Consider the following 14,103-nt stretch of genomic DNA (forward strand, 5'->3'; position numbering starts at 1 on the left):
GACGAGCAAATCCTTGAGAAGACTTTAAATGGCATCTCACTTGTGAGCACATTTATCTCACCACACTATTAGGCAACTAGAATTAGTAAGGCATACATTATATAACATGCTGTCTGTTGACGGCAATTAGATTTGATTATTCCATCATCACATATATAAGGATTAGGGCCTGAACTTGCTTGTAGTGCTGAAATGATTAGTTGATCTCCAGGAAGTTGAAGAGTTCAAGTCATTTCTCACAATGACAAACAGCTGATATTTGCTATCAGCTGTTTCTCATTGTGAGAAATTACTTGAACTCTTCAACGAGGAATTTGTGCTAAAGATTCATTTGTTTCCGGGGCTCAAAAGAGTACTTAAAGGTAGGGTAGGTAAGAATGGAGAAACCAGCTCGAGTGCGCTAGAATTTGAAAGTACACAACCAGAAAAAATCTGCCCCTTCCTTCAGACTTCCTTACAGAGCCCCTCCTCCAACACACACGGACGCGCACATGACCTATGAGGGCACGAGATAAGTTTGTGCACAGATGGAAGGCTGACAGGCAGGTAGGCCATCCAGTTATTTTAGCCGGGCCGGCTCAGATGATTGGTCGTGCTTTTTACAGTACTACGGCTTCCACAGATGACATTTTTTAATGTATTTATTGTCAAAGCATTTAATATATTCATTGCTGTTGATGTTAAGAGCATTCCATGGAATATAACAAAAAGTGTATCTGAAGTGAATTACCTACCCCACCTTTAATAACAACAATTTAAACAAAAAAACGTTGTAATCGGTCCAAATTGTTATTTTAAACTCTCTGCTCCTAATTTAAAGATATCCCCTTGGATAACATTTTCTTCAGACTGAATGCTACACATTTGCACTCAATCAATGTAGCTTTTATAAAAGATTGCACATCTGGGTGCCCATAAAGTGCCCGTTATGGTACTTTTGTGAAAGGTGAAATCAAGCTCCAAGGCAGTGAAAGTACCTTTTGAGAGTGCAACCATACTGTGTGTAGTTGTGCGACGTAACAAAGGCAGCAGTGTTCTGGTCGGTGTTCTGGCAGGTTCTTCTCCTGTGTGCTTAAAATCACAGTTTACTGTTCGACTCAGAGCTGGTGTCTGTGGGAAAGCCTTAAATGAGCCTGAGAACACCTGGTGAACAAACACTCTGCTCTCTCAGGGACGCCAATTACTGAAATCACTGTGGAGTCCAGTCAGGGTTATTTCAATGATATGTTACTCCTCAACAACATTTCCTTAAATGATCAGTGGTTGCAGAAACGAGTGGTGCAGGAATGAGTCCTTAACCTCGAAATGAGTTAGCATTTTAGCCCTCCATTGTCTCAAAGTCAATGTCCAGTAAATACATCATCACTGCAACTCTGTATGATGTTACTGTATACTTTATTAAACTATCTTTCTTACAAATGAAATGTTAAGAGCACGTATGTCGGTGTCATTGCATTTGTTTTCTCCATCCATGACAGACGTGTTTACAGCAGGATCAGGCATAAAGGATTAGAGACACACCTGGTGCTGATGCTGGGAAGAATAACACAAAAACATCACGTTAGAGTATGGTCCTTATCCTTATTATGGGCCGTTATCTAACACATAACACAGGTGAATAACACAGCCCATAATGTTTGCCGTTCGCTCATGTACGATCTGTATCTGAACCTTTTGTATGATGTGACACTGTTTGTGTGACGACAAGCTTTCATTACTGCTTTGCAGCGTTTTCACTGGCGTCCCTTTACAATTATGCTTACACCTCAAAACATGACCTGATCATATCTGAGCCTGCTGTTGGGGCTGACTCACCTCTCTGCCGTGAAATGGCAAGCTCAGCAGTTCTGGAACAATATCAGCGAAACACAACCGTTATTATGACCGTCAAGTGATGACAGCGCTGTATAACTAACCGAACGCTGCCGTCACTGTGGAGCGTCAATATGTTTTGGTGGCTGTTCAAATGATCCATTGTTTTCCAAAACTCAAAATGTATTTTTCTTTGTGTGACACAGCCTTTGTCATCTACAACTTCCTGAGTCTGTGTTATGAGTATCTGGGAGGAGAGAGCGCCATCATGGCCGAGATCAGAGGGAAACCCATCGAGTAAGTTCTGTTTGCTTTCATTTTTACCCTTTTTCATAGATTATTTTGATTAAAACTCACTTTTTTAAGCTGCTTTTAAAGGTCACCTATTATGCAAAACCCACTTTTTCATGTCTTCTCTACATCAACACGTGTCCCCTCTTCTTCATGTCTCTTCTACATCAACATGTGTCCCCTCTTCTTCACGTCTTTTCTACATCAACATGTGTCCCCTCTGTGTAAAGAGATCCTGAAAGTTTCAGGAAAAAAGATTCTCTCTCTTTTTCTCCTGATCCATTTCTATAAAAACCTGTCTGAAAATGAGCTGATCAGATTTTGGCCACTTTGTGATGTCATAACGATGTGTTGGCTTGTGTAACCATTAGCCAATCACCAACCAAGGTAGCCCCCCCCCCCCACCTTATCACCTGAATCTCCTCCTAGAGCACCATTGAGTTCTTTTTAACCAAATCTCTCTCTCAGAGGGGTGTGGGGAGGGGCTCCTTATTTTCATCTAAAGTAACAGACAGAGAATCAGCACTTTTGAAACAGGGCTGAAACAGAGGGGATTATGGGTAATGCTGCAATGATCTGTTTGAGGTTTGGAGCCAAACACTTCAGAGACAGGTTCTGTATATATCTGAGACCTATAATATATTGATGAAAAACAGTATAATAGGGGACCTTTAAAGTATACATGACTAGTGTGTGTTTTACATTTGAAGGGTTTTTGTTCTTTGGACAATTTCAACCTGTATATTTGGTGTCTTTGAGTATTATTTTGAATATATTATAATAGTTTTGACCCGTGTGATCCTCCCTCTAGGTCCAGCTGTGTGTATGGGACCTGCTGTCTGTGGGGGAGGACGTACTCCATTGGGTTCCTCAGGTTCTGCAAACAGGTACAAACCACCACCTTGGCTTATGAAGTGTACATTGTTTAATATTGCTTATTTAAGAGTCTGTAACTAGGGCTGAACAACTAATACGGATTTGATCTTAATCGCAATATCACGTATCTAAGTCACAGGAGGTGCAATATTTTTAAGATACCATTGAGAAATGAGGGATCGTGGTGCTGCAAAGAAGTCCTAGCCTACCAATCGTATTAAACAATTAAAAAGGCGTTTGTTACAGGTGCTCCCAATAAATCCGAAAATTATTGAAATGAGAAAATTGACACAAAAATGTTAATTTCATCCAATATCCTAGATCCCATCACATTTGCAATCAGTCAAAAATAATACAAATCTTACTTTCAACCTTAGTTCTTTGTCTTACTGTTGTGCTCTTTGGATAGAGGAAGTGTCCAGTGTTCATACATGTTTTATCATTTTACTGGAAATGTTATATTCATAATTCTCCTTTCCATACTGAATGAAAATCTATTTGCAAAGAATTTGAACATGAATGTTTCCTAGCGTTGCTGCTTTTTACATATGTATTCTCTTTTTTGATTGTCATGTTACAGTAACTCCCCCCCCTCTTTCCTTCTCTCTCCCTCTCCCTCTCTCTCTCTCTCAGGCGACTCTGCAGTTCTGTGTGGTGAAACCTCTCATGGCGATGGTCACTGTCCTCCTCCAGGCCTTCGGGAAATACAAGGATGGAGACTTTAAGTATGTTTCCTCAACGACTCACACACTGCCAGTCACAGCAAGGACACCTTTCTGAGCACTGGGTTATTGTGTCACTGCACTGCAGACACTGAGCAACTTTAGCCAGAATAAGTCTTAAAAAGGCACTGAATTTATGAATCTAAAAGCAAGGTTTTAATTGATATTTAAATGTCTTAAATCAAGCTTTTAAAAGTCTTAAATGAGACATGGAAAGTAGGATTTAATGAATCTTTTTCTCTGACGTTTCATTGCAGAAAATTGGTTTAATTTCATTCGGAATGATATCAAAAAAGTCTAACTTACCTTTAGCTGATGTCTTTGAACCATAACAGATGAGCTGCATTAGTTAAATCCAATCAAATGTAAATCTGTTATTAAGTTCTTATGGTTTTAATCTAAAATCCCAAATGAGGACCTGTAAAAAGATAAAGAATAATGCTCTTTACTACAAAATCTCTATCTTTTTACGTTATTCAATCTGCAAATTCATGTTCAAATCATAATCCCTTAATAGGAATAATTGCAGCTTCTACAGTACTAAGACACTAAAGGGCTTTCTCTATTGGCCCAAATGAAACAACAGAAGCTTGTCATGTGTAGGTTTTAAGCCAGGGGTCTCAAACTCAAGGCCCGGGGGCCAAATCCGGCCCGCGACTTCATTTTATTTGGCCCCGCAAGAGCTTGCAAAGAATATAATATGTTTATTATACGGTTACATGCCACTTTACAGAAGCACGTTGCCCATAAACTACATGTCCCACAATGCATCTCGTTTTGTGACATGCGCACTGAAGAGACTTGCAATTATTTGCCGTGGACTTCTGCTTTCAGACGTAGTTAATTACTAAGTTATTATCCTATCCGATAATAATCCAATTCAGAGGCAATAATGTAATATAATACATTATTTGATACATATATTATATATTTATATAGTTACAACCGGCCCTTTGAGTGCAACCTTTATGCGAATGTGGCCCGCGATGAAATTGAGTTTGACACCCCTGTTTTAAGCTAATCGTAAATCCATTTGACCCTCTTAGATGTTTCATTTAAATGGTTCTAGTTTCTTTTCCTCACTTAGACTTTTTCCATGTGTTCTAAATCCCATCCCTTAATGTCTCTCCTCCAGCGTTGCTAGTGGCTACCTGTACGTGACCATCGTCTACAACATCTCCGTCAGCCTGTCGCTCTACGCTCTCTTCCTCTTCTACTTCGCCACTCGCGAGCTGCTCGTCCCCTACAACCCTGTGCTCAAGTTCTTCATGGTCAAATCCGTCATCTTCCTCTCCTTCTGGCAGGGTAAGAGCACCAGTTTCTGAACTTGTTAATTAGCCACCATTTTCACAATTAGTAATAGGTGACACTTTACCTCAGCCACCTCATAGTGCATGGGTCGGCAACAGGCGGCCCACGGGCCATTGGTGGCCCGCCAGCAATAATATTTGGCCTGGAAAATTATTTTGAGATTTTTATTTTTTTTACAATATCGGACCGACAGTCGCACATATAGGCTATAATGTCCGAATAGAGAATCTACCTACACCTGAATAATGCTTATGGTCCTTTATCCATGTTGAGAGTGAATGACACAAAGCACAGGCACAATCTGGCAGCGGGGTGCACTGACGCTGATAGTGGATCAATAAGTAGGTGGACAGCGCGTGGTGCTGATAGGCTAGCCAACATGCGGTGTGTGGTTTGTAAAAAATAACACCAGCTCACTAAATCATTCAAACGTAATGTTTACTTAGGATATCAAAACATTGACAACAAAATTGGAGAAGCAGCTTGATCCTGGAGGGCGATGGGTGGCGGTGCATATGCTGCCACCCCAGCTGGCAGCTTTGTTTTGAAAGAAACGTTTTGGCTCATCGGACATTTATGAGAGAAAATCCCTAATGTCCGAGTGCAAGGGAATGCAGCACAAGATGAGAGCCTTGTGACCCCTCCCCCCGGCCCTGGTGCGAGCATGGAAAAGTGATTGAAGGCGATTTCATTTGAACGGGACGGCGCAAAACGAGAAGCCATTTAAAAGATAAGTCTGTTAAAAACCAGATAATAGCCCTGGCTTTTAACATGGGACTGAAATGGGGCTAGAGAGGAGCCTCCCTTTGGGCAGGTCTAGCCAGAGGCTCTGGCCTTGGATTATGTTCTGGCCCGCCATCTAGTGGCTCAGAAGAAAATGGTCCCAAGGCCAAACTTACTTGCCTCATAGTGTCTATGCATCACATCAATGCACACAATGTACAACAATATCAGTTTTTTTTATTACTGCTGATTTTTATTCCATATTTCATTCCTTTTTATTCCATTTCTATGTTAATACTGTTATATTTTACTATATTTTACTATTATTTTTATGTATGCACCATGACATCAAGTCAAATTCCTCGTACGTATCAACCTACCTGGTAGTAAACCTGTTTCTGATTCAGGTGTGTTTTTTTTTTTATTCAGAAAGCTTTCAAAGTGTTTGAGTCTCTCCTCTATTTCCTCACTTCCTGTCTCTCTTCTACGATGCAGGGATGCTGCTTGCCATCCTGGAGAAGTGCGGAGCGATCCCTCAGATCAACTCAGCCAAGTTCTCCGTGGGCGAGGGGACGGTCGCCGCGGGTTACCAAAACTTCATCATCTGCATCGAGATGTTCTTTGCTGCCGTTGCTCTGCGCCACGCCTTCACCTACAAGGTCTACATGGACAAAAGACTGGACTCATATGGTAAGAACAAGTGGAACTAAAGCCTCACTGTGTGGACGATGAGAAAGAGAGTGTTTATTTAAAAGTGTGTATTATAATCTAATCTGAACATATTCCTGCAGTCTTACAGATCTGATCCGACCTCACTCTGTGTATCCAAAACCTTTTTACTTTGTTTCCTTTCTTTGATGCTCTATACATTTGAAATCTTTCTCTTTTTCTCTGCTTTTCCCTTAATTCTTGATTTCTCTTGTTCCTTGTCTCTCTTTGTCTCCTTTGTCTCCTCACTGCACTCAAAGGCTCATTTCCTATCTACGGACAGTACGGTAGGTCTGATGTTAGCTGTGTTTCTGTACGTTTAGACCCCCATTTCAGTTATTTTTGTTGGATTTCATTGTGTTTGATTGTGGTTAAATGTCCATTACATTATCATTTATTTTCCGTTCAGCATGATTTTAGTTTGTACTTTTAGAAGTGGGTTTATGCCAGTATTTAGTTTCCTTATGTTGGTTTTGCTGTCAGTGATTTCAAGCCAATGTTAGTCCATGTCTTTATACGCAGACTCAGGGGTTCTCACAAATTCTCTGTCCCAGGAAAATAAAAATTGCATTTGTATTTGCAACACGAGAAATGTGCTCTAGTGTATATGGTGCATACTCAATCACAATTAAAGGGACCTATTCTGCTCATTTTCAGGTTCAAATTTGTATTTTGTGTCTCTACTCTGACATGTTTCCATGCTTTAATGTTCAAAAAGGTCTTTATTTTTCTCATACTGGAGGGAACTTTGGATATTAGCCTTTGCAGACCATTTACATACATGCACAAAAACCTATATAACACACTACATGAAAGGGAGAACCCCCAAAAGCATAATAGGGCCCCTTTAACGTTGACAGCCCTCATTTTAAGCCAACATATTGAAGATGCATAATTCACTGAACAGATGGACGGAAACATAGTCTATGTATTCTTTTCACTCATCTGTCTCCTCCATATCTCCCTCCCTGTCCATACACTTCTGTGTCTCTTCATTAATGTCCCCCTCTACCCTCCTCCAGGTCGCTGCGCCCCGATGAAGAGCATCTCCAGCAGCCTGAAGGAGACCATGAACCCTGGCGACATGGTTCAGGACGCCATCCATAACTTCTCCCCGGCGTACCAGCAGTACACCCAGCAGTCCACGCTGGAGCGGAGCGGGGGGCCGCCGCTGTCCCGCAGCCACAGCAACCTCAGCACCCGCGGGGACAACGAGAAGACGCTCCTGCTCAGCTCCGACGACGAGTTCTGAGACTGAAACACTTTGTCCTGTAGCCCAAATCCAATTTCTATCAACTAGAGCAGTGGTTCCCAACCAGGGATACGGGGACCCCTAGGGGTTCTTGAGGGGGTACGTAGAAATATTAGGGATTGCAATATATTTCCACAAAAAACATTTTATTAAATCAATTTTCATAAGCCTGGTGTCCTGCCCCCAGAGTGTGTCATTACAAGCCCTAGTCCTAGAAAGATGTGGAAACTGCTAGAAGTGAGTCTTAATACTATTATTTTCACTGACAGTAAGTATCAATGTCAAGTTTAAATGCATTTGTATTAAGGGTGAGTTATGCAAGTGATTTTCATCTGAGGAGCAGTTGGGTTGGACATCATTACAAAGGGTTTAATACAGGAAGAAATGTTGGCAAATCATCACAGATGAGTGAGGGGGTACTTATAGCATGGCGACCAGCTCAAGGGGGACACGAGACCAAAAAGGTTGGGAACCGCTGAACTAGAGAGACAAATCAGATCTTGTCCTTAACAGGGAAGGTCAGATTCACTTTTTAAGACAACACTACAAAGATCAGATTCACTTTTTAAGACAACACTACAAAGATCAGATTCACGGCAGGCTATCGTTAACAGACTGTGGGAAGTATTTTTACAAGAGCAGTAGGTAAAGAGGATGGAGACGTTGTTATGAATAGAGGGGTCCAGATGTTTAGACATTAGGTTCATTACAGATGCTGTCATAGAGGCCATCCCTGACAGAACTATATCACAAGGTTCAAGGCTTTTGTTGTCATATGCACATAGCTACAGTGTAGTTATGACAATGAAATTGTCACCTCTAAATTCTTAGGTCACAGGCTCCTCCAACACCTAAGAATGTAATTCCCCACATGGGTTCAAATAACCGTGCCTGCATTAAGCTCCCTAATGCTGCACTTTAAATAAATATATAAGAGGTGTATAACAGAGAGAAAAGTGCCATCTTCATCTTAAAACAAACGGCCTCTTTCATCTTTCTAGTTTGTCTCCCTTATTCCTCACTTCTCTGCCAACTCTTACCGAAACATTGCCAAATAGAAGGAGTACCCTGCGGGACACACTGTCTTAAGATTTAGAGTTTATAGTCAAGCAAAACTAAAGAGCCTTCGAATTCCCAGGCTTCTTTTAATATATACATATTAAATAACACTTTTTTTTTTATTTAAATGTTGTATGACCTTGAAGGTATCGCTCGTTTGTTGGAAAATTGTCATTCCAGAGATGTGTTTAAATATGCCGTGTTTGTTTTCACTCTGTCGTGGGTTCGTGTGAGGCGACTCGGAAGTATAACTGTGTGACTCGGCAGCTGTTGGCCTGATTTGTGTCGAGGGAACAGCTGTAGGAGAGATTTTTTTTCGCGTGGGCCGGGAGACGGAAGTACGACGCCCACGCAGATTACGGAGCAACACAGCTGTGATGTGCTGAGGATTGTAATCCCATAATTAGGGGCATTACGCACAGATCAGACCTGCCTCTGCTGGTATTGTTTATAACAGCATTACTGCTATAGTGAGCTAGATTGGATTTACATCCGGTAGATGAATATAGTGGCATTTGTGTTCAGGGACACTATAGCAGTGATGCATGGTCGAAGAAATCCTCAAGTGAGTCAGATTATTCTGCTTTTATCCTCTGTTTCCTGTTTTAGAGTGAATTGTTTAATATGAGTTTTAGCAGGGGCCTGTATAGAAGCTGCTTGTGGTCGTAATCGTAAATGTTTGATGGCAGAGCACAGCTAAGTAAAAACCTCTCGACAGGTGACGTTAGGCCTCTCAATGTGCGATCATCGTTTTCCTCTTGATATGTCGAGTGCAGAGTCCAGACTAGTGTCTATTGACTGCAGGTAAACAAACCGTGAAGTCCTTGTGAGTAATGAATGTAGTCCGGGTTAAACATGAACAGCCAAATAGATGTGAATATTTACTTCCTAAAGATAAAATGACACTAATTAAGCAGGAGAAGAAGGTGTTGGATTCCTGCTGTGACTGATGATCCATATACCTTCTTTCAATTATACACTCACTTTTTTATCCGACTTTCAAATCAAACAGCTTCAGTTGAAGGCAAGGTGGAGGTAATTTGTTTTTTGAATGAACCACTAACTTAGTAGTATTGAAAGAAAAGTGACATTCACTGCCTTTTACTCTGCCCCAAGTTAACAGCATATCAAACTTTATTCAAAACACTATCAAATGATACTTTTGATACTACGTGATTTAAAAGCTGGATGTTTAATCACAACGCTAAATATATTAAAGCAGGATATATTATACCAGAAAGGAAGGATTGTTGTAAATAGGTAGACTAAGCACTGCGAAACGTTCATGATTATGGGTGTAATGGCATTGCTTGGTGTAGTGCTTTAGTTAGATATTTTAATTTTCATATATTCTCCTGTTTTATTTCTGTTGTACCCTTTTTTTAATATGTATATTGGTGATATGATCTCTTGTTTTGATGCTTAAATGGTTTCTGTTGGTGTTGAAAATAAAGTAAAATCATAATTGTGTCTCGGTTTTTGTTACAATGTGTTGTATTTTGTGACATACTACAATGATTCTCCTTTTATGAAATAAAAACAAAAAAAAGCAGAGAACTGCGCTGAGAACTGCGCACAAGCCGAGCTCATAAGCCGAGGCCCCCTGCGCGAGGCCCCCTGCGCAATGTGACGCCCCATGCAGCCTGCATGATCGGCCTGTAGGGAGGGTCAGTGTATGTTTTGGTCATTGGATTTTCTTTTCACAAATGGATATTCAAAAACAAAAAACTACTGGATATTTGATTTTCGTTTTCAAATTGAAAAACCAAAATTGAAATACAAGGCGTTTTTCTTTATCATGGTCAAAAAGGGATTTACTAAACTTAAAAAACGGGATGATTTTCATTTTCTACTTCTCAAAACAAAAAATAAAATCACTAGAAAACAGAAACAAAAAAACTACCGTTTTTTCATATTCTGCTACCGGAAGTTACCTTACAAAATAAGAGCGCAGACGAAACTCACGGAAGTGATTTCAAAACAAAAGCACTCGTAGGCTATGCTAAAATCACACTTTGAATCACTACAGTATCCTGTTGAAGGAACTGTGATTATTATAAACAAGGGGAATTTAGCGATCACAATGAAAACGGCCAAGACACACTTTGAGCCCAGAAAATGAATGTTATTAAGGGCTGTAAATATAATAGGCCTATTTCTAAAATGGACAACATTGTTAGGAGATTTCAACTATACAGCGCTTCTGCACTGCGGTCAACTCAGCCGTCTGGGTGACCTGGGGCCTCATTTATAACGCCTTGCGTAGGATTGACGTAGGAAGGTTGCTTACGTAGTACAAAGCACAAAAATAGGTACATACATTTTCCGCCATTTTCCGATTCACAAAACATTGCGTACCGGCGAGGGAAGTGCGTACGGCACTCCCTACGCCTGTTTCCCTTTATAAATCACAATCGACTCGTAACGCCCATATTTGCCTATACATAGTCAAAGAAACGCCCATTCATTCATTCATTTTGACTGACTGCATGAAGAAGATCGCAGGAAATGACGATAGAACAGCTAAAAAAGACATCTCACACCGTGTCAGATTTAGGTTATTGTGGGGAGGTCGAGATAAATCATATTGTTTGGTGGATGCAGTTTGAACCAGAGTAGCAGCATGGAGGTCGGATCGTCACCAAAATAAATAAATAAGTGGTCCGAAAAAAGTTAATGACAAAAAATATACACATAACATTCCTCAGGCAGTGTGTTTGTCCCGGGGACAGGAGACACCCCCTTGATGAGAAACTGTAAGAAATGATCGGGGAATCCCTCCGGAGTGGAGTCATGACGACTGGATCTGTTTGTGTTCCAGCTGTCGATCAGCAACTATATATCCATAATCCACCAGTTAAAGGAAATAGAACTAATGTGTTGTGTTATATTAGCTGTACAATTGACCACATATGGTGTTCTTAGTTTCCATACCTCCTGTGTTTTACGAGCGACTTATCAAGTCTTGGCAAACGGCATAAAACACGATTAAACGTGATAGTATATAAAACCATGCTCGTATCTACAACCTATAGAAACGCAAAACGGCGTCAGTTTAGACGTAATTCTGTCCTCCTGCTTACCGCATCATTTATGAGAAAACATTTCATAACATTAACACAACATATTCGAGGTGGTTTTAAATAGCATATCCGTATTTATTTATTTCTCCAAGTTATGTTTTTGTGTGCACTGAGGAGTCTCAAACAGGCGTTTGTTTAATCATTTAAAGATTGGCTTTAATCAATGTTTGAAAATGAATTCTTCATATTTGATAAATGAGAGGTAACATTTTATTTATGGTATTATTTCCACATATTTCTCTCCATTCTTCCTTCTGCCAACGGTGTCGCAGTTTCTCGTCTCTCCCGTGTGTGTGCTTAGTGCGTACGCATGGGTTAGAGTTTGCGTGGAGGACAGCACATTTTCCCGTCAAGTTAGTATTTTATAAATCGCAAACATTGCGTAGAAACTGGCGTACGCCATTTTTTGAGCGTATATCCCTTTATAAATGAGGCCCCAGATGTCCCGCTTTGTGCGGTATTGCACAGCATTTTCACGACTTTTGGTGCGTCCCGCAAATTGAGACGATGTCCCGCATATTTCATGATTGGCTAAAACGCTTTTCTAAAATCTGATTTATGACATGAATCAGATGCGGAGAAAGGTTCTCAGATTATGTTCTCAGCAGGGGACTTTGACAGAGGATTTCTCAAAAAGTAAAGAGTAAAATTACTTCAATGTATTGTTAGTAGTAGGCTAACTAATACAAAGTCAAACCGTATCAATTTCATTAAGAACTAATGGTAAAATTGTCTTTTTATCACTCATCAAAAATAGCAGATAAACATGCATTATGTAGGCTACTATGGAGGGGACTCTGACAGAGGATTACTCACGAAGTACACAGTAAAAGTACTTCATTTCATTTCTGGTAGCAGTCAAACTAGTACCGAGTCCAACAGTGTCAGTTTTATTAAGAACTTGTGGTAAAAAACTCTAGAGTATGTTTGTGCCACAAGTGGTAACATACCCCACTTGTGGCTTTCTGGCACCATGGTCACCTCAGCCGTCTCTCGAGTTTGTTTTTTCAAATCAGCTGCTCTTCATTTTTTTCCCTGCTATATTCAATGAGTGATACAAATATTTGTGTCCACAAGTTCTTAATAAAACTGACACTGTTGGACTCGGTACTAATTTGACTGCTACTGTTACACCACTCAGACCGCAAGGGTATTATAGGTGTAGAAAACGTTCATTTATTAACTTCCACAAGGCACATGTGCAAGATGTCAGCATCTCAAACAATCTCAAAGCACAACACACAGACACACTTCTTCTGTTCATCTCCAGCATAAAACAATGATGAACCATCAGGTGATCTGCCCCCTTGTGGTATAAACATGCATGTGCAGGTAGACAACCTCAACCTTATGGGTGCTACACTACCAGAAATGAAATGAAGTACTTTTACTGTGTACTTTGTGAGTAATTCTCTGTCAGAGTCCCCTCCATAGTAGCCTACATAATGCATGTTTTTCTGCTATCTTTGATGAATGATAAAAATACAATTTTACCATTAGTTTGTTGTGGCGGTCCAGCATAACACAACAGGAAAGAATGAAACAGAGAGGAATCAATAAAACACAAACACAGACATAGCTGATCAGTATTTATTATTTAGTTGTTGCAACAAACAAACAAACAATAATGGGGAGTACATCACCTGCTGCCACAGCAGCCAATCGCGGAAATGCCCCCCACAGTAGCAACAATCATACAGCATATATAGCCACTGCAATGAACACACACATATTTTCCCTAAGCATGTTTAACGCACACACATTTGACCATGCAGCCTATCACACAAATGTCACATGTTTTTCTCTCTGAAAGCTATACTTGTATATGTTTAAACGTCATCGTCTCATGACATCTTTAGGAGTAGTTAACAAACAAAAAGGTGAACTGTTTTTTATAACCTAAGGCCTTCTCTGAACTTCCTCTAACCTCGGTGTCAGCTCACTTAAAATGAATACATCTATTGATAATTCAGAATGACCATTGTCTCTCTAACTGTGTGTGACCCAACTCAGTAACACACATCATATGGAATACCATGTGATCTTTAATGAATATCAGAAATACGCTGTATTAAACATTCTGCTATAACACTGAATGAAATTGATACTGTTTGACTTTATATTAGTTAGCCTATACTAACAATACATTGAAGTAATTTTACTGTGTACTTTTTGAGAAATCCTCTGTCAAAGTCCCCTGCTGAGAACAAAATCAAGCCACTTCTGCTAAGTTTGATGAGGGAATTATTTTTTGTTGCCATTAGTT

At 40.2% G+C, this 14,103-nt stretch overlaps 1 protein-coding gene across 2 annotated transcripts in view; it reads left to right on the plus strand.

Annotated features, from left to right (window-relative positions):
- The window catches only part of LOC117492604 (transmembrane protein 184B-like), a 19,379-nt gene extending 9,155 nt beyond the window's left edge, over window positions 1-10,224 (plus strand). The window contains exons 5-11 of one of the 2 annotated variants that reach the window (XM_034142953.1): window positions 2,019-2,109; window positions 2,915-2,990; window positions 3,613-3,704; window positions 4,837-5,006; window positions 6,231-6,425; window positions 6,704-6,730; window positions 7,466-10,224. In XM_034142953.1, the coding sequence (XP_033998844.1) occupies window positions 2,019-2,109; window positions 2,915-2,990; window positions 3,613-3,704; window positions 4,837-5,006; window positions 6,231-6,425; window positions 6,704-6,730; window positions 7,466-7,695 (881 nt within the window). In that variant the 3' untranslated portion in view covers window positions 7,696-10,224. The remainder of the gene's footprint in view (window positions 1-2,018; window positions 2,110-2,914; window positions 2,991-3,612; window positions 3,705-4,836; window positions 5,007-6,230; window positions 6,426-6,703; window positions 6,731-7,465) is intronic. The other variant, XM_034142954.1, reaches the window with a different exon arrangement.
- The last annotated feature ends 3,879 nt before the right edge of the window (window positions 10,225-14,103 follow it).

The sequence above is a fragment of the Trematomus bernacchii genome, unplaced genomic scaffold (genome assembly GCF_902827165.1).
Source record: "Trematomus bernacchii unplaced genomic scaffold, fTreBer1.1, whole genome shotgun sequence".
NCBI lineage: Eukaryota > Metazoa > Chordata > Actinopteri > Perciformes > Nototheniidae > Trematomus > Trematomus bernacchii.